Consider the following 27,618-nt stretch of genomic DNA (forward strand, 5'->3'; position numbering starts at 1 on the left):
TACTCAGGGGCCGATGCTGGCAGTGTGCACAAAACATTTCCAATACATTTGACTGGATAAGTTATTGAAAAATGGATAGACTTTGCAGAAAGAAAATTAGTGATAAAGGGTTTTCATTCCTAATGCTGTTGTTAGTCTGTTGTTGCTGTAAGTGTACTGTGTACGTAACTTCTCTCTTTGTCTATCCCTATATCTAAATAAAATCAAATCAAATTAAGCATTTCTCCATACGTGGAGGCATACATATTTTCACACTGTGCAAAATGGTACACCCTGTACTGCAAAACAAAAGGAATCAAAGCTAACTACGATACTAACTTAGATGTGCCTGTCTTCAACACGCGAGCGCCTACCTTCATCTTTATCCTCTTGAGCAAGATCAGCCACGATGTCATCCACATTATCAGGGACAATATTGCATTGCTCACCCTGTAAACAGAACATGTATTACAGAGAAATGCTGCACACTGCCCGACAAGAACACGCTACAGCAGGAAAAGGTAAAGAAACTGGAAAAGCCGAGATTACATACGTGCACATATTCCACAAGGTCTGTACAACGCACATCAGTTGTAATTAGACTCAGCATTTTGTACCACCTCCTTGGCGTAGTTCTGGCGATGACCGCTTACCTTTCTTGCAATTCTCTCAATAACCACTCTGGCAACAGCAGTGATGGGGCCTCCCTCTGGATCATAGAAGGGGCTCTGAGGGTGATCCAGGCTGGTAAGAGGTCTGATTTTCTCTGGAGGAATTGTAGCTTTATTGGGTGACTGAAATGAAATAAGAAAACCGAGCGAGAATTAGTATAAGGCAAATTATGTCAGGCACTTCTCAAACTAATTCCATGGAACTTCAACCAGAATTCTCTATTTTACTGCTCTGCTTTCAATGATGTTTTCTTCTCACAGGCCACTAGATGGCAGTAAAAATTAATAAAAATAAAATGAGAATTTTACTGAAGTACTGTATCCCATTTTTTTTTTAAACCGAGATTCTTCTTGTAACAAGTCAAAGTAGTACCAACAACTACTGCTTGTCTTAGTAGAATGGACTGTACTATTTATTATTTCTCACTGACATACAGAATTTGGGTCCGAAGTCCATTCGTTTTTTTTTTTAAATGTAATTATTTGTGCTTACCTCATAGGTAACTCCACTGTCTGTGCCAGCATCCCAAGGAATCAAGTCCTGAACTACCTTTTGAGCCCATCCACATTCCTTAGTACAAAGATCTTCAGCTGAAAGGCCCACATTCCAGTCGGGACTGGGACCCAGCATTGTAAAGAAGGACATGAGGTGACGAGTTCTATCCACTGAGAATTCAGCAGAGGGCGCTGATCTCCTGTAAACCAAACAGAAAAGGATGAAACTCAGCCCATGCAGAGGCTAAACATTGTAAATATACAGTTTATCTACAGCATGTCTGTGGGTTTACCCTAAGCTCTTTTTTTAAATTCTAAAAACATTTGAATAAATTCATATGTGGCTTAAAATAAACCGTTTCGCAAAACTACAGTATGTAGCAATTTACAGTATAAAAGCTTTTAAAAACTATATAGTATACAGCAGGCACTTCATTATCCAAACACTGGCGACACACACTTTGTTGTGATAAATTGGGTGTTTTTGATGAGTGAGGATGAAGTGAATGCACTGTTTTTCCTCTGTACAAGTTGATAAGAAATGAGTTTGGCTACCCCAGGGGTTTTGGGTCTGTGAGTGGCAGCTGTATTATAAAACACACTATATTATTTAGATCCTTTGGTACAATATATAGGGTAATGGTATGCACACAATCTGCAACACCATAACGACAGCTAAATACATCAAGCTAAATGACAAGGAAGGGAGAAACGAGTAAGTCTGAACAGCAGGGAATCAGAACTTTTTTTTTTATTTGTTTTATTTGTTTTATTTACAGCAGTGTGTATTTCAGAGGGGGTTGTGTAAGAGCCGAGGATTTAGATCCAAGATATCCTGGGTCTGAATCCTGGTTCATCCAGTGACTTCATACAACACCACGGCACAGGTTTCTAAAAAGGGTCTAAAAGGGTCTGATTTACTGCTAAGAAACATTTGAATATCTGCAGACTCCTCATCCACTTTAGGCCACAATGACATTGTCTATCGAAAGGAACTACATGCTTACCATGTACAGCGCACACTGAATGAAAGTGTCATATCTTAGCTTTAATAATTAAGACAGGTCTAAAGGACACACAACTGACTGACGATTCTCTTTTAATACAATGTATGTTTTCATCCAGTATACTGTATCCCAAAACAGCTTTAACCTGACATCCCTTGCATTAAAACCTTATGAAAAGCCAGGCATTAAGAACTGTAAGAAAAAAATTAGTATAAATATTGAAAGCTGCTCCATGTTTATACACTGCATGTTTATCAGTATTCTAGGATGCTGGCTGCATGTGCAAGCCACTTAAATCTTAACACCTTGTCTTTCAAAGAAAGAGCTACTCAGAACTTTTCAACTGAACCCACTGCTGCTTGGAAGAATTACAGTGATGGAATACACGCATTAAGATAAGGCAACATACCTTTCGTTTAATATTCTGTTGCAGATATTGTATAGTATTATAGGAAAAGGACCAAGGGTGACAAAGAGAAGATAGAGTAAAAAAAAAAAAAAAAAAGCCAAAACTAGAATACATTTCCTAATAATAACATGAACATTAAGTGGCCATGTTTGTAGAATAGAAAATATGACATGGCATTCATATTGTCATGTGTGTGTGTGTGTATATATATATATATATATATATATATATATATATATATATATATATATCTAACAGACTACATAAGAATTTTAACAAGAATTTTAACATTCATTTGAATTATTTCTCCCATGGAAAGTCTTTGTCCTCTGTATCAGAGGACTGTGTGTTAGATTCCAGTCACACAAGTTTTCAGTTCTCAGATGTGCACTGCAGGATGTCACTCATAGGCTAAGGAGAGTGGCTTCCCTCTAAGGGTGGAAAATGGAAAGATTATTGTGGACCCTCTCCGTCAGCCTTAGGATCAGAATTTGGAAGGTACATATAATGCTTAGCATGGCTTTAGATATTATAGGAGGACCACACAACTACACAGAATCCAGCCAATATCATTGCAGGCTCACAGGGTAGGGTTTAACTGGCACCTATAACATTTTAGTTAGTCCAATAAAAAAAAACAAAAAAAACAACAACATTCTTCTTGCTTGGATGCTCCTTGTAAGTAACAGAACAGAACTAGGGACAGCTTTATCAGAAGTGATGGGTTATTCTGCACTACAGGCCATATTTATTAGTCTAAAAGACATATGGTATGTTCTTTCATTAATAACAAAAATAATAAATACACGCTATGCTAATTGACCTTCACATTCGTAGCTTTCCTCAAGTGAAACGCTGTACTTGTTAAAGCAAATTGGTTCAGAAACCTTTTATCACTTGTGAACATCTTATCATTTAATGAATGTATGCACACGGATTCTTGCAACAAAATTATCTTCGTCCAATGATCCTGCTTATTATAAATCTCTCAGGTGCCATACGGAATTAACTACTCCATGGAACACATATGAGAACATAATCACGTACAAAATAAATGATATTTTGGAGCAACATTGCACATCATTTTTCTATATATATAGAGCAACACTAAAAATGTATAAATAGGAACAAAAAGATAAATAAGCAAACAATACTGACATGAAACTGTATATTACTTAAATGAGCTCTTCTTTAAAACCCATGACAATGAAGCAAGCTGTTGCTTTACTTTTCTGTCTATCTAGGCAGTCGTGTGAGGTATTTTACATATGGAATACATGTGTTTCTTTATCTACATCATTTGTAACATGGTTTTGAACCCCACAAGAAGATGCTGTGTAGAAATAATTTAAGCATGAGCAGAGGCACACTACAACAGTGTTTCCACGGCAACAAGTCACTGCAATGTGACAATGGCAGCTAATACCATAACACAACATTTTGTTATGGCTTACTGCTCTCACATCTGGATTAATAGATAGGCTTTTTTACCAGTTATAAAATGTCTTTACTCAGTGAGACACCTGCAGATAAACCTAGAATCACACAAGAGAATTTAGGATGACCCTAGCTGCACAGAATGGAAACCTCTCCTGAGAAAAGTTAAAACATTTTTACTACAAAAAAGTGAAAGGATTTTAATGTTAACAGAACTGCAGTAGTAAGAAACAATGTAGAGAATTTGATTCGATAACTTACAATGCACGTACTGTACTTTTGAAATATTAAAAACACTCAAGACGAAATCTCACTCTAGTCCTAGTGAGCTGTCACATTTATATTATGAGAATTGCTGTGGATTGCTTCACTTATTCCAAAGGGATTTTCTGAGGCTGCAGATACCTAATTACCAAGGAATAAGCAATCTAGGGCTACCGATGCTTGGCCTCACTGCACACTGTTCTCTTAATTTTCAGCACATAAGGTGAGGTACAGCATACATCTCCTGAAAGACTCCTGAATACAAATATCTATTAACCACCAGGGTGGATGGTCCAAAAGACTTGAAAAGCAAGTTATCTGATGTGATGAACTGCTGAATGGGCAACTGCAGTTAGGCAACTAGAATGAAAAAATGTGGTTTAAATATCTGTGGTTTAAATAATCTCGGGAAATACACCCTTAATGTCAATGCATTTTTTAATAGTGGGGATCATACACAGGAGTCAAGTGAGGTAGATTAATTTAAAAACATTAGACCCATGTATAATGTCAAATTGTTACTGATTGCACGTTAATGTACTGGTATTGATTGGATTGATTCATTCTGAAAAGGGTTAATGATCCATTCCACAACAGGTTTCATGAGCGTGCTTTCTATCTGAAATTTTAAAAGTAGTTCAACTGGTCTCCCACGAAAAAACCCATGTGTAGAAATGTTCCAGGAACTATCATGATATTATACAGCACAGAGAAAATAGTCTCTCCCAGGGAAACCCATTTAAATCCCAACAAACCAATTTTCATTGAACAGCTCAAAATAAGAACACCAGAGGGAGAACTGGAAATCACTGTGTGCCAGGGTCACTGTGTGCCATGCACTGTGTAAGGGATATTGCATCTTGTAGACACAGAATACAAAAGGCCACATTGACAGTTTTGTCATTTTCAAAAAGTATTGGCTTGTACACCATCTTGAATGTAACAACAGCTACCATCGTTGGTTTTGATGAAATCACATGATGTCTACCCGCAAGTAACAGTGTGCCTGTAGCAGCGTTTCACTGAATTTCCTGCCATTCTGGTTTTGTTCCTGTTTGTTCTGATTACACAGTGCAAAAAAACGTTTAATCAGTGCCTTCAATATTCATCGGGTCTTTCCATGTGCGGAAACACAGACCGTCTTGCACAAATCAATTAGGTGTCCTCTGTATTTATGCTCAATGAAAATAAACAAAAAGGAAACAGGTAGTACCCATGATAGACATACAGCCTTGAAATGTAGAAACCCAATTACTGTACTGTATGGTGTGCTTCATTTTAAACTGTAGCGTGTAAGCCAGGGATGATCAGCCAGTCCTGGAGGGCCATCCCAGGTGAAATGAGATAATCAACTACTTCAGGGACTTGAAGGAGGTTTAATTAGTTTGATTAAACCATTTTGATCAGGGGTACCCTAACATCTAAATGGGCTGCTGCCGTTGTAATTGATTTAGGGGGGGAAATCCATCACTATTTGGTAAATGCCGATTAATTCGTTCTGCGCAGCTTGTTCAAGACAGACTCCTTTGTGATTGACAGTACATTGTGAAAAGTAGGTCGGTGTCTTAATGAACTGAGCTGGTGGAATGTCATTAATCTAAACTGAAGAAACACCCTAAGGGCCTCATACCTGTTTGCCTTATGTAAGCGAATCTAAAGAAAAAGTCTCTTAACACAAAACAGTAAAGGCAAATTAAACAAAGCATTGAAAAATCAAGTAATAAGCAGAAAGCAATTTAAATACCTTTCAACATACGAAAGCATATACAGTATTTGAATATGCAAATTATTCATAAAACAACAAACATAGGCAATACATATACATACAGGAGCCAGTAGTGTGGCCTTGTGCTTTACCTACTTACACATTCAGTGGCTGCCAGGCAGGCCATTGTGCTTTCGCTTTGATGACTGTCAAAACATCATCACCCTACGAATAAAAGAAGAAATAGAAATTAGAGATTCGCTTTTTAACTCTACAAACACTCTACATGAAAACTGTTAATCATTTAGAATTAGAACTAGAATTACAATTAGAATTTTGAGAGAGAAACAAAAAAACAGTACAGGAAGGTGACACTCAGAGATGACAAGTGCTATTGATAATTAAAAAAAGATTGATACGTATTCCATTAGGAGCACTGGGCACTTGCACCAGATAGCCAATGGGTTACAGACAATGCCTTTCACCTTTAGTACGCTGGTTTAATTTTCACATGAGTGAGTAGAATTGGAATTTCTGCCATTTCTGAGCGGCATGGACATTCTAGGAATGCGTTCTGGGATCTAAAGGGGTGAATTCAAGTGGCTCTACAAATAAAATGCTATTTATTTTTAATAGGAATTTTGTAAGCTGTGAAGTGCCCCTGGTGGTTTAATACTTTACCTTGACTTGGGGGCGAAATGTTGTAAATGAGGGAAGTAGAATTTACTTTCCTCATTTACAGTACTACATTTCACTACACTAGGGGTGTTAATACTTTAGAGTTTAAACATTAGGTTTAAAATCTAGATGTTTAATTGTTCTCAAATATTCTTGAGAAATAGAGCCCTGTTTATATAGTAGTAAGTTTGTTGATGGAATAGACCGAATACTGGATAGTAAAAATATACTCAGTGTTATACAAATGTAGTCATATACACATTAATATTGTTGTTTATTATTTTAAACTAAACAAACAGAAATCGAACACTCCTGAACACCATACAACCCAGTGAACAAGCCCTCTAAATAGTATTTATAAAATATCTCAATGATTGTATTCAAGGTCTTACTGAGTTTTGTTTTTCCTTCATTTAAAATTGCAGCAACACAGTATAAATGCATCCCACATAGTCTTGAACACAACAGTAAACTCCACCGAAAAAGCAAACAAATAATACATAATAAATGTTTGCAGACCAGAAGACAGGACACCTGTTCAGGCTGGAAGAAGAGGTCAGTGCTGTTTACAAATCGTGGCCAACAGAAACGCCTGCATCAGCAGTTTGTGAATTCACATGCTAAGGACTAGAGAAAGACAAAACCAGCTGGGCTCTATCAAGTAGCTTCAGCTGAGTTTTTGCTTTTCACACTTCAAGGTTCACAAAGTGCACAGAATTCCTTCAAGCTATTCAGCAGCATGTTCTATACCTATACTTCGATGCAGTTATAAGTCATTTGTAATTGACAGTTCTTACAGTGCTATTCCTTCAGTTTAGAAATAATTGTGTCTTTTGCCTGCTAAGTGGTACATGCAGCAGTTACCCCCTGCTGCTTTTAATCCACAGATTTGTCCCATCTTTGAATAGTGCACTACATCATAATCACAAGGGACTATTTAGACGATGAATGTGCGTTCGCATGGAGCATATTTTTATGGTTCTCTTATTTCATTTGTAAACAGGGAGTCAAAGGAAAACCACTTGGCTTGGAAAGTGTTGTTGTGGCAAAGTGGTTAAGCTTCCATTTTTTTTCTGGATGCACCTGATGTACAGTATATGGAATGTGGCACAGAGGATTAATGCTCTTCTGTAAACTGGCATCAGAACGAAGCCTTCAATCAAATCCCAGACACAGCTGGACAAACCTTCTGGTTTATTAGCTACACTTATCTACCAGACTGATTCCAAGCTTCTTCAATATTTTTACCCACAGTTACTTTGACCACAGTTATATCCACCACATTTGCTTTAGAATGCTTTAAATATGTTCTGTAAAGTAATAATTTAAAGTGAAATATGACCTCAGGAAAGACCATTACAAATTTCTAAAAAGAGAATGTTTCAATACATAGTAGTATCAAATATTGGACGGGACTTGAGAAGATACAAGAAATGTAAAATACAATCACTTCGACTACTCAATGACGGAGCGCTGAGTAAAAGCGGTACTAAAGCTACAGAGGGGTGAGAATGCCAGTAGTTACATGTTTAACATTACTGAGGTATTAGCTTTCTGGTGGAGAATGCCAAAGGGCACAGAAGTCACTTGGAGAACTAAAGTCCTCTGGGCACAGAATAGGCTTTGAAAAGTAAACAAGTTTATTCCAAGTGCAAGTTCAATTACGTCCAGGCTTCCCGGCTCTTGACTGCTGTATTAGCTCAGTAACTTTATGGCTTATTATGTTCCCAGGGGGACAGGAAGAGCGTTTTCACTTTGAACTGGGAGTACAGCTGTTTTCTCAAAGCCTCTTAGGATAATAGCATTGCTGTTAATCCAGAACAGGTGTAGAATCATAGACTAATAATACAAAAACACCCTATTTTGTTTAATATCTCTTTTCAGGATAGACCTGTTGTACTATTTCAAAAACCCTGTAATTAGTGACAATCCAGTGTGTATTTATAGACATGCAAGCACTAAAAGTGCAGCTATCATTTTGTTTAAGGAATATACTGTACTCCTCCAAGTGTAATGTTTTATACTCTTGTCAGGAGCTAGGAGATTTACAGTGTTTTCAGTACCATAAATGCAATCTGTAAAAATGAAATGTCAGGAAATCTCGGATGATGGAGTAAGCAACCGCAACACTCAGCCCCTATCGCAGCAGTCCTGCAGGAGCACACGTTTACATACGAGACATCACATTACAGTCCACATTGCAGACCCCTTGACTTATCTATAAGTATTAAAAGTATTTATTTGTACAACAATGGTACAATTGCCATGTTCTTGTATCACTGTAGAAAGATGCAAGCCAGGCAGATATGCCACATCCTCTTTTGAAACTACTATAAAGTGGATTAGTTTTTAGATCCATTTAATATCATGAAACACAACACAGTTTACTGTCCAAGTTCCCCACACTACTGTATCTCTCATAGATATGCTCATCTGCGACTCAAAACTGCTGTGGGAATCTATTCACTTACAACAACTCACTGATGCATTAACTACATACAAGCATGTCCAGTTCAACACAAATTCCAGCCTGTTTTAAAATAGAGTACCTGTATTCTGATCGCTTCATGTAAATAACGTTAACTAAATACTGGCTAATGGTGGCGACCCCCTTCCCCACTTAGCTTTGGCTTGAAATGACCTGAAGCCACTTTCAATGGGTTCTGAAACTAGTTCTTGCACTAAATTAGCACGATTGTGACAGCTGGTGATATACTGTGTCACCTTTTCTATACGCTAAATTAATACATTGGTACTTTGTAACAGTTTTCTAAAATATTAGACTACAAAATTACCCAATTAATTGAACATTATAGACAAATGGAATCAAGTGATGTGACTTGCATTTAGCGAAATGGTGCTGAATAGACCACAGAGTATATCATCATACATACTTTGTCATCACCTTTAATTGTGCATTAATTGTACATAATAATATCTATTTCATTCTAAGCACACTGCTTATTTTCACTGAATGTGATCATCCACTTTCCATTTCAATGTTAATACAATATAAAATGTTAAGGTGAAAATGGTTTGGCAGAGATTCAAAATGTAATGCTACTGTAACAAAATACAACTAGATATCACCTTCTATTTATAATTTCACTTACTTTTATAATGCTCCTTATTTCTTCAGGTTAATTTAGAAAGCAGTGAGACTAATAACAAGTTGATCCTCTTTACGGTGCTTTTAAATTCTCATGGGCACCCCCAGTATTACTGAGGATGTTTTATTTTAACCTATAACAATTTTGATATTTCAATTTCATGGTTATGATTAAATCAATGGAAGATGTCATTATTAAAAAGTATAAAGAAGATAAAAAGAAATGTAGCGCAAAGAGTGTCAAACGAGGGCATGACTGTCACTTCACGCAGAGGAGCCTTGTCTTTACATTCGCTCTTAAAATGGAAGCGATGCTTTATGAGTCTCCACCAGAGGACCAGATGAAAAGGAATTCAACAGTTTGGATCAGCTTGAAAACATGGGAGTCCCTTTGAAGGTCTTAAACAAACATGGGGACGGCTGCAAACAGTATACTGCTGCTGGAAAGAGGACAGATCAAACTCATCTTATTATTCAAAATACAGAATCCATGTACAGAAGACATCCCACTTCCTTTGCTATTGTAAAAAGGCACAACACAAATGTGTGTGCAGGGATAACACTACTCAGATGGGGTAAGAGGTAACAGAACATGATAACATATGTGCTGGTCACTGTGCACAGTCAGACAGTAGGAATTATTACTGCAGTGCCTCAGGTCACTCGATACTGTTCAGTGTGTGTGTGTGTGTGTGTGTGTGTGTGAGATTATTCTTCGTGTTCCCACCTTTACTACAAGCTAGTTATTGGGACGGTCCATCATCGCCTCAGTAATAGTGTTAGAACCTAGACATAACGCTACTGTTTACTATCAACTATCTACTGTACCCATGGACTTGAAACTACTGAAATGCACTGGCCTGTATTGTGTTGTTACTAGGCAGAGAAATATGTTCCCTTAATATAATGCATATTAAAAGATAATTGAACAGAAGAATTTCTAGGGCTAATTTGAGATAACCCTACACAATCCTTGGGTACTGAAAATGCCATTCTAGCAATGTTTATAAAGGAGATTGAATCTTAATTAATCCTCATTTAAAAGGCTGAAAAGCAAAAAATAAATAAATAAAAACATCTTTAAAGCACATGTCAGTTCCTGATGTGGTTTTAATAACAACCTCTTTCCTGTCTTACAACAAATTGCTTTCCTCTTTGTTCTCAGTTGGCCTTAAAAAAAAAAAAAAAAAAAAAAAAAATGATGCGCCTGTACTACTTATCATCCATAGGAAAACTAGTGACTATTACAAAATAGATAACTGCATTATAATATTATGGTCATTTGATGTTGTTTTTCATAATACAGTCAATCATTTGTTGAAATTGACTCACAGTATTAATAGTGACCCCACATTTAGAATACGTTAGCCTCCCCCACCCTCCACCCTAATATAATCCAGAAAGGTATTACTATCTGAGATAAAAGTAATGCAGTAGTAGCTCCTTAACCCTTTCTATCCCTGCATGTGATCTAGGGATTAATGCCTAGACGCTTGACGACTGATTGAAGATGTGATATGCATTAAAGTGCGGTGAAAAAAATACCAGCATTGGAATACTATTCTAAGCATTGGCTATGCACTACAGTTCATCTGTATGCGGTGCCATTTCATTAATCACAAAGGGCCGGTCTTAAAGTTGCAGTAATTCCACTTTTATCACCTTTAAAATAGTGATATAAGATATGCTGCATAAAAAAAAGGATTGAGTAAAAGAAATAAGCTGCTACTGTGCATGTGTAATTATAATGCACGGCACCACCACAGATATTTAACTAATATTTGGATAACAGATATTTAACTAATATATCTAAACAAGGTGACCTTGTTTAGATGCCTCTCTAAGATGTGACTACAGTAAAAGGCTGTGATACCAATGTCCTTCGTGGTTGATTATACTCTTAGCTGAACATATGATTACAATCCGTCGATGTAAACATTTTCCCGCTACTCGCTGATATGCAGGGCTCAGGAAATCAAAAGATGGGTCAGAGAGATCTCAATCTCTTCACTTAAATTCTGCATTCCACACTTTTTAAATCAGGAATGTATTGAGGTCTAAAAATCTCGATTTTCTCTTTCTATAGCGGACAAAGGTTTTTAACGTAACAGCAGCTGTAACTTTGGCTTAAGATTGACTTAAATTGGTCATACTTTGTGATTTCTTAGAACTATTCCAATTATATTTGACCATGTTTGTTAGGAAATAATTCTTGCGTAGATTTAATTCAAAAATAGGCTTACTGCAAAGCTTATCAAAAAAAAAGATATACATAATTTGTCATACTTCCTTTTTATTAGAAGCTATATGCAAATGATATTTCATACAGATTTTGCAAGTTACAAACAAATTGAACACCACCAACCAAACAAAGGAGTTTATTTTAAATTGTCTAAAAGAGAAAAAGTGCTTTGGTCATTTAGTTCATATGTCCAAAGAGCCTTCTTTCTTTGGAACAGCCAGAAGTAACCATAGCCTGTATATACCATTGCCATCTGTATAACAGATTATTGTAGGTGCCATCTGATACAAGCTTCTGCATATTAACATGAATTATAGTCACTACCAACCCTAGCTTGATTACAATATGCAAACTAGAGGTGAAAGCTGTTTAAAGTTGTCTCTCCTTTTCAATTTAAATACATTTGAAAAGAAAATCTTTCTTAAAGTTTTAAAATATGATATCATCCCAAACATCTTTGTAGCACACAGCCAGACAGGTGTAATGGACTAGATTCCCTATGGTTATCATTTTGAAATCTAATAATTGAGCGTATATTCTCATATTTTCTCATGTACATCCATCTTGCTGCACCTGCTGTCACTTCCTATCTTACTTCACAAATGCTTTCCAAATAAAAATGTCATTAGCATGTCCACCATGCCATGTAAATGAAATATGAATTCAGAAACATGCCCAGAGAAAGAGACACAATTCTTGGTTTGATAAGATATTAAATTACTGTGCTACAGGTGCCGCACCTTACTCTCGTTTACAGTCTGCAGATTTTTCAATCATCTTACTAACAAGCAGCTGTTCAAACATTCTGATCTATTGGAGCTTTTTCACATTGTACTGCTTAAAAATTAGCATACAAATAGCTATTTAACAGTAATATTACTCTAGTTTATTAGCCAGCAGTCCATGCATCATATGGCACAATTATTGCATGCTGCCATGATCCAGAGCGAACCATTTGGACGCTTATTTTTACCATTATGTGATTCATTGTGCGTGACTAAACCATATCTAAACACTATTTATTCACTGAAACAAACAGACTCAAGTATTCTGAAAACATTAAGTTTATTTTACAGTAAAGACCCCACATCAGTTGTAAGGTTTTCCCCACAGTGTTTTTTCTTTGTTTGAAAGAAATGTTTTGTAATGGCTAGAAACCCAGAGCAACCAGAGTGATTATATCCCCCAAAAGACTGCCCCATAAGAATGTATTATACATGACTTTCCCAGGTTGACTTATACAGCATAATGAAGGTTATGTATAATGCATTAAGCACTGGAGTTTACAGAATTTCTTGCATTTGAAGCAGCATTTATATCTGGTGTCATTTCAGCTGCAAATGTATATACAGTCAGAACTTAGACATCTGTTACCCAGATACACGTCAGTCGCATTTTAATGCCCTTGTATTAAAAATAAAATCAATCTCCATTATCCATTATATATTTATATGTAACAAATTAATGCACTTACCCATCACACACGATTTCCAACTCAGTCACCAGTTTTCTGATACAATGCCCATCTCTTCAATGCTACAATTTATCTGACTATCTGTCACATCCTGGGGTTTTAATGTTTTTTTTTTTTTTTTTTTTTATTCTCACTATTGCCAAATCAGTCTGTCAATTATTGTGCAGTTACACAGGGCTTCCTCCAGTTTCACTTGACAAAAATGCAGCCAAAACAAAGCGAATAAGACCAGCTAGAGTAATGCAACAGTTCATCATTAAACAGTTCTAGCAATTTTCATGTATTATTTTTTTAATCTGTGATCTTTTGTTGCTTTTGTGCATCTTCATTTGCAGGTGAACTGTGACATTAGGGCCTTATCGAACACTATATTCTGCAATTTTGAATACGGACTTGACACTGTTTTAATTCTGGAAACTGTTGTTTTTTTTTAATCTTTTGGTTTTGCTAAATTGCATTGCCTTGCCTTTTACATGTTACGCAGTTCTGTGCATGTATAACATTTAGATTTTATTTTGCTGTTAGGTCATTAATGGGAAATGTTATATACCACTACAATATGTACCGGATTTAAAAGTATGCACTGTATTACTGTTAATGTGTTGTCTCTTAGTTTTGGCAAGTGATATTTTCAGAATCATATTGTTCTGAATTAAAATACTACTTCTGTTGAAAATATAGTACTGTACCAACAAAACCAATATAGTACATCTAAATGGAAGCCTACTTATTTTAAAACAGTCTTTTCAGATATGTATTTTTGACATTGTATCGTGGTCCCTGAAATGAAATACTCAGATATGCGTCACACGCGTTTAACCGTCACTGAAATAAACAATTTATAGGGTTGGATATGCGAGTGCTGACTGTAATCCAGTGACATGGTTTTTGCATTTTAGTCATTAAACAAGTTTTCGTGAAACGTTCGATGGAATATGGATTTTTAATTTATTAAATGCAAAAATGTATTTAAAATGTGGGAGAAAAATCTGACAATAGCAAAGTCTTGTTTGTCATACTTTATCACTCACTCCTGACTGAACAGAGCTGGATAACCGAGCATTAAGACGCAGACAGACATTTAATCAATTAGGTATGCTCGTCTATCGTGGAGGTATATCTACAATTCAAAAAAATGAAGGAGTGCTATTTCACTAAGCATATATTTCCTTTAAAAGTAGGTACACATATGGAGTCCATTCAGTATCATTGATTGGACCAACATCAGATAAGCCTATTTTGTCAGTAATACATATATGCTGTTTCCTCTAGCATCTCCTCCTGCCACTCATATGCCAAAAAGCTGATCACGGGAACGGTCTTTTGATCACATCTCACTTACAAGATTGAGCATATTTCAATTCATTTTGGAAAGCTCAGTGTGATATTCATTTTTTTTTTTTTATCAAAAAGAAAAGCAACAGACTGATAATTTAAACTTCTTACTTTGTCTATCTTGCTTCACCCCAGCTTATCAAATCAACATGTTGTAAACTGACTGTTTTATTCACAATTTAGGCACCTATTAAATAACTATTCTACAAAGAACATTCTTTAAGCATGCTGGTTTAAATTTAAATAATCATTGCATATGGTAGCACTTTATATTAATGTGCTGTTCATTAATGTTTTATAAATGTTGTATAAATATAATAGGTGCTGAATAACTATGTTATAGAGTGTTAATAAAGCATTATGTGTGGTTTATAACCATGCAATATCCATAGACAATTACAGTTTTATAAAGGGGACAGTTTTTAACCACTTATTTAACTTTGGGATGCTAAATGTAATTCTGCATATGGCTATTGCATGGTTATACACCATCTATGATGCTTTATTAACACTAACAGTTATTAAGCATCTAATCTATATTTATAAAACATTAATAAGCAACGCCTTATTATAAAGTGTTACTATTTACATTTTATTTGAATAATATGAATGAGAAATACCACTTTCATCCATACCCAGATCCCCCACATGTATTATCAGTACAATACTACATTTAAACATTCTATCAATACCACCTTAAAAAAATGTTTCGCTTTCTGAACTGTATTTCTAAAGAAACAATATTCTGACAAGTGTATCATTAAATTATAATTGAAACACACAGAATATACCTTCAGAGTGAAATGTAAGGTCAGTTTTTTGTTCTGTAAGAATCTTTTTAATTATTGAACATAATTACAAAATATATATGATCTTACATTGCTGCTGTTGTGTGTATATATGACACACAATATATATATAGACACATATAGACACATTCCACTAATATTCTACAAACACATAATGCTTCAAACCATACTCTGACTGCTGCAGCATTAATGAATCAAACTCCCTCAAACTTATTACTGAAATGGTAGGACAGCTAGTTAATTGCCTGGCTTATTCATAACCTGACATTTGCCTAAACACCTTGGTTATTGCTGTTTTGTACCATTAATCACTGCCTGTAAGCATTAGAGAAGTGACCACCAAATTAATCGTCTCTTTGAGTTAACAACACATGTACTAATTGCTTTTCTTTCTTCAGAATCATTGTTACTTCTGAACAGATGGTGTTACAACATAAAAATCACTGAAAATTATTTGAACCAAAAGACGCTGCCTCAGTAACACGCTTTGTAAAAGGTTTTTTTTTCTTCTTCTGAACTAACTGGGAGAACAGTTTTGCATGGTATAACTGTTGGTGAACTCCAGCATAGACAGGTTTCATGTTCACCATTAACAGCCAAAAGTACTGTGAAACAAGCATGTTATATGGATCAATCCAAGTGCACAGAGTCCATTAAGTTGCAAGGCAGTGCTCCATCCCTCCATACAAACAGAACACATGCCTTTGCAATCATGCTTTACGATTTCTATTCTTCTTTATGATGGTTGTTATACAGCACTTCACTCCCCCACTGGACAGTACATTATTCTCAAAGGAAGAGAAACCCTGTTTTTCAAGCATGAGAAAATGAAATCCTCTCTAACTGCATGGTTCTTTGCCAGCACTTCACACAACCTTATTGAACATATGTTACCCATATGGTCATTTTTAAACCATAGCTTGTGCAAGTTCTGTTACTTTGACATGAAGAACTTAAAGAAAGGTTTTGCAAAATTAAAAGCTGGGTCCTTGGAAAAAAGAAGGATGGATATAGGCAATGCTCAAAGCAGCACTCACAGAACGATACGCCTATTAAAAATAATGAGCATTATGTAAATGTGTGACTTTCAGAACAGTTATTACCGATTCATTTGTCTTGGAAACATGTCTATTTATTTATTTTTAACTGCCATCACACCCTGAAGGGCCACAGGCAGGTCAAGATATTGAAATAATTTGGGTTCCTTGATTACACTAGACTAATCTTTACTATATTTTACAACTTATCGACAGACAGATCAATAGAGATGTCAAAGCTAATCTCTTCTGCATTCCACAGCCATTTCTCATGCTGCGGAGTATATCCCACTTAAACCTGTTCAGTGTTTCAAATCTAATTTTACATCAGCTGAAGAATAATGTGCATATACTGTACTGTGGAGCACCATGAAGATATAGCCTATGATCAGTGGGTTAGTATAACACACACAGGTATTCTGCAGCAAATATACATATAATTGTATGGTATGTATAATATAGGGATGATGGCAGAAGGATGAAGTAAGTCGTTCCCCCATTATACTAAATGTTATGCGGTGACTGCTGTTGTGAATTTCAATTTGTAGTTTCTTTACAGTCTACAATCCTTTTATCTGTGATTACTGAAGGAACACTATGTGTAATTTAATGTAAAACAGTAACTGCATGCAAGACTCATTTTCAAATAAATTAGACCACACGTGGAAGGAATGAGCTAGAAACACTTTAAATGCTGACTTGCATGTATAATATATAGGTGTTAAATGTATTCATATTATATAATCCACTTATAATATATATGTCTCCAGTAAATGTTGCAATAGGCAAATTACATCTCCATTAATAAACCACGTTGTCTGGGAATTATTTTTACCTCACACTGAAACTCAGGGCTGACACCTTGTTAGCAATGCCCTTAATGTGAGAAAACAATGGCAGTGTCATGTATCATAGCCAATTAAAATATTTTTTCCCATATGCAAGTTATTATGCCCATGCTGTAATAAAAAAAAAAAGCAGTGTCAGGTGATGTCTCTATCAGAGTGAAATAGTGACACTTATCTATTTAGACAAGAGTCATGACACTATTAAAGAACTGTCAAAACCTAAAAGGGTAGATTCTGCACAGAGCATGTTATCGCTGTCAGAGACAAATGACTCCACAATAACAATTGTATTACAAATCCTTAACTGTTAGCCCATTCTGTATAGAGAGCAACTATGAATATTAATGGAATCTAATCACGTTTGGCAACCCTCATAGTAGAATGTGTTAATCAGATTCAGAAAATTAAAAGTTACCAGAAAAAAGCATAGATATCTTAAAATAATGTTCCTGTCTTTAAGCAAACTTAAAGCAAAAATATGTTATGTTAACAAGTCTAAAGCACTGAATATAATTAAGACGACATATTTAAATGTGACTGAAATGTGACAAGAACCTTGGGGTTATCAAGCAGTGTACTCCAATTCAGAGAGGCAATTGAAAACAAACACTGTTAGGGAGCATAGCTACTGTAAATAAGTGGAATACACTAAAGACTACAGTATACATTGCTATAGAATCCTGTGTTCAGTTGAGTTCTCACTGCAAATTAAATTATATAGTTATAGTGCAGAATCGGTTATAACCCTGTAGGGTCCTGCCTCCCATTTGCTCCATAATGCCATTACAATAGCCCTTTTCTAATCGTTATAAGGCAGAACACAAATAACACAATCTTGTAACTATGGCTCCCCACTATAGCTTCATAAAGGGCGAGCACTGTATTTATTTATATATATATACACACACAAACTCTGTATTCTAGAAACAAAGACAGGTAAGCGTTGAATTTAATTGCATTATGAAATCTTTGATCTCTAGCTGGATTTCATACTGCCTGTTTATTGTGCTCAATGGAGTCTACATTTCACAGCAATTGAGCCCTAAGAAGTGGTGGGGATATTAGATCTTAATCACTTTTGTGTCCCTTGCAATGGGATTTCTAGTGCCACTGGGGCAGGAGAGAAATTTGCTGTTTTTATTGTGTCTTTATTGTGGACCCAGAGCCCTAATTATAAAATGTTCAGGAGAATAGCATAAGATTAAACAGAACACGGCACAATGCTTGATAAAAATAGGAGTGTGCAGTTATCCTTCAAAACACCTCCTGCAATGTAAAGCCCCAGCCGTCCTCAGGGTGTCATCATTCTAAAAGGGAGGGTTAGCCTCAGCGTTAGGAAAATGATGCACTATGAAAAAAATTGATGGGAAAACTTGAATACCACAGCTTGCTTCACAAGTAACACATTGATCTACTTTTGAAAGGAGAACCATTCTAACCTGAAAAGGGTGCAATAACATTAAATGACTGTAAAGGTATCCATACAGCACAACACTGTAGACAATGTACAGTAAATGAGAAAAAAACTGGCTGTCTATATTGCTCTTATACAGGTACTACGTTTGAGTGACTACATGTTTTCATTATAGGAATAAAAGATACTAAAAAGATACTTTTTAAAAAAAACAGCCAGGCAATGAGTTAATACTTGGTTTCTCTTATAATAATTTATAAAACATATAAAAATGCAGGTAGAGAAGGGCACAACTTTGATTGACGACCCTATAATTATATTTGCTGATGATAAATCATAAACCAATTACTTAACAGAAGAACTGACAAAAAGAAACAGAAAACTGAAATAAACAAAACCATTCTCATGCATTCATTAGCACAGGAGGTCAGTTACCATGACTTGCATTCTAACCCTAGACCTTGTGCTAAGGAATCAGGGTGAAGCGCTTTCCTCCCTCTCTCTCCTCCATTCCAGACATGTAAGAATGTGGCTGCAGTGGGGAAAAAAACACTGCAGAGTCTAACAGAAGAGGACTGACAGCTTCCAACAAGAGCCACAATTGTTCAGCCCTGAGCTTAAAAGAACCCATTTTAGTTGGAGATTTATTTTATCCTTATGTTCGGCTTCACTTTCACACAGCAGTTACTCACAATATGAGCACCCTGCCCTCACTGTAGTAAATCCCTGTTTCCAGAACTATGCATAATCCAAGAGATACCCAAACGATACAGTTCATAAGCTAAACAAATGTATAGTCACCCAGTACATGTCTGCAGTGTTTATTAACACCAGTGTCTTTTTGGATAGAAGCATGCTATCTATCATGTTACTGAAATCATTGTTTTGAAAATTAGTAGGTTTTTGTGACATTTTTAATTGGAGAAATGTTTATTTGTTTTGACTATGATTCACCCCATTTGTTTAAATGTTCTTCCTTTTCATTAAGAAACTGAACCCTTCTGTATACTTTGCTTCAGCTTCTTTTAAGATCACAATATTCTTGTGGTTCAAATGTTGGGCAGCATTTCAACAAACTGTCTTCTTCGATGAAGTAATGATGCCTAAAACTACTCTAAATGTATCTAGTTTCCAAAACACATTTACTTCTGCCCTTGCTATAACAAAAACACCCATTTAAAAATAAAACATACATTTTACTGAACACCACAGCACAACTAGTGCATTTTATTTAAAGCCATTTAAATAAACAGATTGCGGAATTTTAACATAAACAGCGCTGTCAAGAGCAACAGCATGGTTTTGACTTTGCAGAAGACAAATCTAAAAGGGCATGCTGAATCATAAAGGCTAATTTGCTCTAACTGGCTTAGACCAGATTTAAGAACTATAGTACTGTGAAAGATAGACAACAATTGAAAACATTTTGTTAAGACACCGGTTGACTTTAATTTGACACAGTTGTGTATTTCAGCATTTAATTTGTATTACAAAGTTCCTGAAAAACAGCACCTTACATCACTGTACAAATAGCATTTAGAGTAAGACAGCCTTTCCTTGCAGTTCAAGAGTTAATATCGTTTGCCATTATACAGGCTCATATTATTCTTTACATGCATTCCAAAAGAAAGCCATCTGGCCAACTATTTTTGAAATGGTCCCATGGTATATAGTACACAGACAACTAAAGCGTCAATGCTGCATATACATATTCATTATTTAATCCCATTAGGGAGGGAATTCCTCCTCAAAGTAAAGTAATGACTGCAGACATCAGTTTACTAATCGAACCATTTGTCTTTGTCTGTATTGGTTTCAGATTGGTTTTTAATTAAAGTTTGTATTTAAAAGGGGGTTACTCTAAGTGAAAGGCTGAAACCTATCAAATTGCTTTCAAATTTAGTTATTCTAAGGGGGAAAACAACAAGAAAGATCTTGAGTCTCCCATAACTTCGGTATCACTAGTAGATAATGTTTTTGTTGTTAAATATCATAAAACCACAGATAAGCAATAAACCAATTACTGTTAAGGATTTTACAACATGTCTACATATCTTATCCTGTGTATAGTCATCCCACACAGAACCCATTGCATACTGTTACTTGCAAATAAAACACACAAAAACAAAACAGTAACCCTTATGTTTAATAGTAGTTCTTGAGTACAATCTTATTTTTTTAAATAAGATAATAATAAACTGTGTGTTGGGTATCTCTTCTAAAAAAAATCTTTTTGTACAGTTTGAGCCCAACCTTCAAGAGGGGTCATCTGGATCCACCCTACACAGCAACGTATTATTATATAAACCAATGGTATCAAACTGTATTTAACACAACAAAACTGTCTTTAAATAGCTCATGAGTTCAAACTTTGTGAATGGGAACCAACATCACATTGACCTAAATGTTCTCCATGATAATGGAATAAGATGTACCTTCGTGCATGGGATTACCAAGTTAGCATTTTAGGAACTTGTGCTTGATGTGCACAGTCATCGAATCTAAATCTGTCCCAGAAGTAACTGCGAGGGCATTCATCCACTAAGTTATGAGGCATGCTCACACATCATCCAAAAACAGGCCATAAGTGCCACCTAACAGACCTCTGGAGACTTTACAGAACTCTGAGCCAGTTATATCCACTGACTTGAAGCTATTAGACAGACCCACTGAAACAAAGCAAACACTGTTTGTATTAGCAGCTCTTTACAAAATTCTGAGGCAACACCTAATGTAGTACCAGTGGAGATGATTAGTTAAGGATCTGTGGGAAGTAGAGGACGGTTCAGCCAGCGGAGAACTACTGTTCAGGATTTTAATGTGCTGGCCTTGCATTCTAAGTTACTCTCAGTTCATGTTAGGGGTAGAAGGCACAAAATGTTTATACAGTACCCTTGGTTTAAAGGAATGGGATGGTCCAGGAGGATAACCGGTCAATGAATGTAAACTACCTCCACAAAACAACAAACTACTGTATGTTAAAGGGATTGTCTGGCAGGTAATTTCAACCTACCAACCATTCATAACTGTAGCATAAACCAGTAACCAGTTTTGTATTATTGTGAACAGCCTAAAGTGCTGAAACCTAGTAGAACTTATGCTGTACAAACAGCCTCTAAATATAAACTACACTAAAGGTTCTGTATCTGTAGTTAAAAAGAAAATGCTTCCAAATATGGACGTAACAGCATTCAATCAATTCAATTAAAAAAAAAAAAAAAGCTTTTAAAAAACGGTATGTCGGAACGAGAACTCAGCCTGCCAGATGTTGTGCTTGTCTCTGGGGATATTTCATTTACATGAACCAAATTCTAATCTATCAAAGTACTGCATGTAGGATTCTGTTGTAAGCTAAACCCATCTGCAGTGCCAAACAAGCCATTAAGAACATAAAAATAGAGTAATTATGAACTACAGCCTAAAGAGAGGAAGAGCAATGCCATAGGATACGAGTTTCTGTTACTTGTACGCAGAAGGCATTACCAGATGTGCACGCTCATTAAAAGCTCTAATGGATATTAATCCTTTCATCAGTTTTTATGACAGGAAATGAAGCAAAATCATGCCATAAATCCAAGTTTTAAAGCAAGAGATAGCACAAAGAGTAAGGATCAGGAAGGATGCCCTAAATGTCTTGCATAATACTGTGTTACCGTTAATCAGCCCTAACCTGCTTAAGTTTAGCCTGCATGCACATTTCTTGCTTGGCCTTTGCATCAACCATAACCCTGAAAAAAACAGCAACTGCTGCTCATTACATTCTGCACAATCATGAGGCACAATTATAATATCAAAACTGTAAGCTGTCTTTCCACAGCTTTCATTCTGAATATCTTCAGCCAATAGTAAAACTATCCATCTGTTAATTGAAGGGTGGGGAAATGGGTCTATTAAATCAAATCAGAGAAATTAGGAACCTGAACCGAACACCAAAGTCTTTAGAATATTTCATGTTTTATTTAAGGATTCCCATTAGCACAGTGCTTATGTTTTAAAGTTATATTTTATTCAAAGGTAATAATGTGGTTTAAATGATTAACAAAACAGTGTGTTATCATCCAACAGTAACCACCATAATAAAATAAATAAAGGGACATTTTACATGGAATATATATATATATATATATATATATATATATATATATATATATATATATATATATATATATATATAGACACACACACACACACACTATATATTAAAAAACTCCAAAAGTTAAAGCTTTATAAAAACAATGCCATCATGTAAAATTACCCTGCTGAGATAAGGGTGCTCCCTACTGAACCTTTCACAGGAAAAATGTTAAAACATAATCTAATATTTTACAACCAATTAGCTTTTAAAATGTGTGAATTTCGTGGGGTACTCTGTATGGTGCTGTTGAAAGACCAGTGACGCCTCCAGCAATTTGGTGGGAGATTAGCATGAGATTATCATGGCACCCCACCATGATCCATGATGACAATAATGAACAGGGGGAGAGAGGTGAAACATTAGCACACACATATCCCAGCGAATGATAATGAACAGGTGGAGAGAGGTGAAACATTAGCACACATATCCCAGTGAATGATAATGAACAAGGGGAGAGAGGAGCAATATTAGCACAGACATCCCAACAAATGATAATGAACAGGGGGAGAGAGGTGGAATATTACCACACACCCCAGCAAATGTCATGACAAGTCCATTTAATTCATTGTCTTGCACCAAATGAAGAACACAATTAATTATGCTGGTACCTTTAAAAATGATCAAACAAAACCTGTAACCAAAAACTGAGCATCACCAAGTTAAAACAGCTGGGTCAACGTGTGTGTCTTTACTGCAGAATCACAGATGCTAACTGCAAGTTAATCACTATGCTAAAAAGTTCATTAGTTGCTATTGCTATGTAAATGTGTCGATTACTTATTCTGCCTGTTAATGTTTAGAAAAGTTGTTTTTTTTTGTATATTCAACAATAAATGTTGATTGATAATTAGGAAATCCACATCCCTTTTTTATTTGCTGATTTGCAGGAGTGTTTCTATAAATGATAATGCTTCATTTGGTTATTTAACACAGTCACTGATTACAGAACAGGCTATGATTATCATTTAGTATTATGAAACATATATACATATTTAATTACTCTGTTTTTGTAGTACATGCAAGCAATACATTGTGTGACAATTATGGTAAAATATGTACGTTATGTAAATAGTGTGCACCTGTGTATACACCAATAACTAAAATTATAATAAATGATACTATACAGTATGTGTGGAATACATATCAATATATAATGCATAATGATAACAACAACAGTCTACCAACTATTTCAGCAGTGAAGATGCCTGAAATGTACAAAGGAAACAACTGTACAATTGTGAGATCTTAATACATCTCTAGACAACAGTACTCCTTTTCATGTTAGGGATGGCTTTAGATCAAATTATATGCATTCACTATACCTTATTTTAAATGTATAGTTAATATATGGGTGATTTCAAACAGAACGCAAACAAACAAGAACAAAAGTAAAAGAAACAGAGAAAGCCAAGCTTAATTACAGGTTTCTGTAAATCACTATTGTATTTATACATGTTTTATTGTTTGAGTGTTTCAAGTGATTTACTACAGCAGCTATTTCATGAGCAGCTTTATAGAAGTTCTAACAAAGCAAGGGCCCAGATCAGACCACAACACTTGGTGCTGGATGACAGATGCATTTATCATCGAGGGATACATGAGAAAACAATGTCTCCAATACGTGAATACAATAAATGTGAATCTTCAGTGTTGAATTGTACGAATCAACCAGTCATCCCAAATTATTCCCCGATATCCATTTCAAGCTGGAAATGTGCCATATTCTGTAAACAGTACAGAGTAGTGACACATTGTGTTGAACAGTTACATACTGGCATGTCTCAAGGTGACTGATAGCAGCTGAGATTTTAACTAAAGTTATGCAACCCAAAATGCATTTACAACAGAAGTACATTATGCCTGAACTGTCTTTAAAACATTTTATTTAATTTTTTTTGCCTATGGTTCACAAGACAGAACTGTACCGAAGACTGGTTTTACATGACTATCTTTAAAATATAGTATCATTCCAAGTTTAAGTTAAGGATACAATATAGACTAATGTTATAAATTGCAAACAAATGTTTTACACTACTTCAGAGAAAATTTATAAAGTCACACTAATGAGATATTACTGATAAGGTATTTTTTTTTATTTAAAGGAAATGTCTATATGCTACAAGTAATTTTCTTAATGTATTTGATTATTTTAAATACACTCCTAACACATCATGTGATAAGTACCATCAGAAAGTTTTTGACTACCTGTGGGTCTCATTTTTATTGGAAGCTGAAGTTTAAGTTCCAGGAAAGAGCATTCATCTGTGACTGCAGATGATTAAGATGTTATATATTAAGATGTCATCAATGTTCACGAAAACCTTTACAAGTAATGAGTTATTTAGTTGTATTTCAGTTTCCAGGAGTTAAAAAATAAAACAAGCATTCCAAATTCTAAAAGGTACTGACAATGTCGACCCAAAGGGCTTTTTCAAACTGAAAAAAGAAACAAGGGCCAGGGTCACAAATGGAGCTTAGACAAATGGGCATTCAGAACAGAATAGGAGGCACTTTTTTACACAGAATTGTGAGGGTCTGGAACCAACTCCCCAGTAATGTTGTTGAAGCTGACACCCTGGGATCCTTCAAGAAGCTGCTTGATGAGATTCTGAGATCAATAAGCTACTAACAACCAACGAGCAAGATGGGCCGAATGGCCTCCTCTCATTTGTAAACTAACAATAAAAAAACAATTCTGTGGTTTCAATAATTGTAAACAAAACAACCGTAAAAAGATGGATGTGGCCATTTTTGGGGCCAACTGCATGATCACACTGAAACCGATCTTTTGCTATGTTTTTAGAAATTGTCAGTTCATCCAATCCACTTACACAGTGCAAACATGTGCAGTTATGCCAAGAAGTCTGCAACCTTCATTCTCTCCATTTAAAACAAGGCACAGTAGATGCAAGATAACAAAACCTCTTTACTAGGCGTTCATAGACTGACGGGTTGTATTTAAGTAGTGGATTTCATTTACACTGGAATTGAAGACCTGAGTGATTCAGACAAACATGATAGGCAGATTTCATTTTCTTCACATTTCTTTAGGTTCAATCTCTTGAACTGCCTGAAGCTGTGGTCTAAAACAATATGTTACAGCTGCCACGAGTAGAGTGAGAAGCTGCTGCTCAAGAGTCTTTCTGGAATTATGAGTGAATGCAAGCAATGGCTTGATCATGTGGTTCGTGTGGAAAAGAGAAAATGAAATAGTTCTGGTAACCTTTCTGGCGATTGGCCATATCTCCCTACTCAGGACAGCTGGACACCGTTACCTAGGAAACAAGGTCAAGTTGAATGACATTTAACAAAAGTGGAGGACTAGGAGCAAATTCTGCGATGCCTAATGCCTTTAAATTTTAAACATATAAGGCTATCTGTCTTAAAAACATCATGTATGAGGCACTCAAAAGACTGTGATTAATGCTTCCAAATCCACAGTATTTTGCCCTGGGTCAAAAAGTTTCATTTCTATATTTTAATTGCGCTTGGTCATATCACCATTTACTTTACTTACGACTATGTTATGGAAAGATCACAAAAATCCTATTACATTACCCTTGAAACCGAGGCGATGTACTGGAGAACCTTGTTAACGTCCTTGGCACCTTGATCTGAAATGGAATTCTACCACATACCACTGAACGTCAGACAATGCCATTGACATGATTGAGCTCTCTGTGCAAATATTTTAATTTAACAGTAATGGTTTCTTTCTTGAGAGAAAAAAAAAAAAAAAAATCACTGGTCCCAGTCAGTATTTAATCACTTTTGAGTGAAAACAATAAAAGATATTACCAGCCATCCCCCCTTCAGGCAATAGTACTTATTATATCAACATCATTTATTTGCTGAAAGTTCTGAGTTCTGGTATGTTCTTGAAAAAGGACAAAGGTTATTTTTCACATTTGTTAATGCCTAGGGATCTCAAAAAATGAAAATCTTGGCAGGTTATCTTCATCATTTCGCTGTATCCATTTATATTAACTTGGACTGGTATTAAGTATTTTTCAATGTCTTATCAAACAGATACATACCAATAGCAAACCTGGTTTTAAAGTCTTAACAGAGTTTATACCAAACTTAGAACTGCAGAACTATTCACAATGCTTATGCATATTTAAAAGTGATTTAAGGCAGGCACCACAGTGTATTTCTGAAATATTGCTTTGCATGGACATTACTGTTTTTGTAAAATGTTTCTCTGTATTGTATATGACACATAATATTTCAACAGAGAAAAAAGGGGGGGCGGGAGGGGGGGGTTGAGAGATCTGTGGTGAAATACTGTAGCTTCACTTTGCAAGTCTCTTGGTTGCAAAATTTAATTGAAGAAAATTATTTCAGGGGAAATAGTATCTAATATTCAGGGAAATATCTAAGAATCTAGATTATCCATAATATCATAATATGAAGCTCTAATTGTAGCCTTGTTATCAATGAAAGGAGTTTTAACAATCATTAAAAGATGCTGCAATGTAGCCAGTGTCCCCCCTGCTGGTATTTATATTAAAGTTGTATTGTGTTTCCCAGCATGTAGTTAAAAAGCTATTAGCTTGCACTGCAGAAT

General features: G+C 35.6%; 1 protein-coding gene across 1 annotated transcript in view; it reads right to left on the minus strand.

Moving 5' to 3' along the window:
* Window positions 1–27,618, minus strand: part of LOC121330003 (spondin-1-like) — a 66,466-nt gene that overhangs the window by 6,041 nt on the left and 32,807 nt on the right. Inside the window, exons 7-10 of the mRNA XM_041276189.1 lie at window positions 6,128–6,192; window positions 1,144–1,345; window positions 633–773; window positions 354–429 (exon numbers count right to left, since the gene is read on the minus strand). Of these exons, the coding sequence (XP_041132123.1) occupies window positions 354–429; window positions 633–773; window positions 1,144–1,345; window positions 6,128–6,192 (484 nt within the window). The remainder of the gene's footprint in view (window positions 1–353; window positions 430–632; window positions 774–1,143; window positions 1,346–6,127; window positions 6,193–27,618) is intronic.

Source organism: Polyodon spathula, chromosome 17 (genome assembly GCF_017654505.1).
Source record: "Polyodon spathula isolate WHYD16114869_AA chromosome 17, ASM1765450v1, whole genome shotgun sequence".
Taxonomy (NCBI): Eukaryota; Metazoa; Chordata; class Actinopteri; order Acipenseriformes; family Polyodontidae; genus Polyodon; species Polyodon spathula.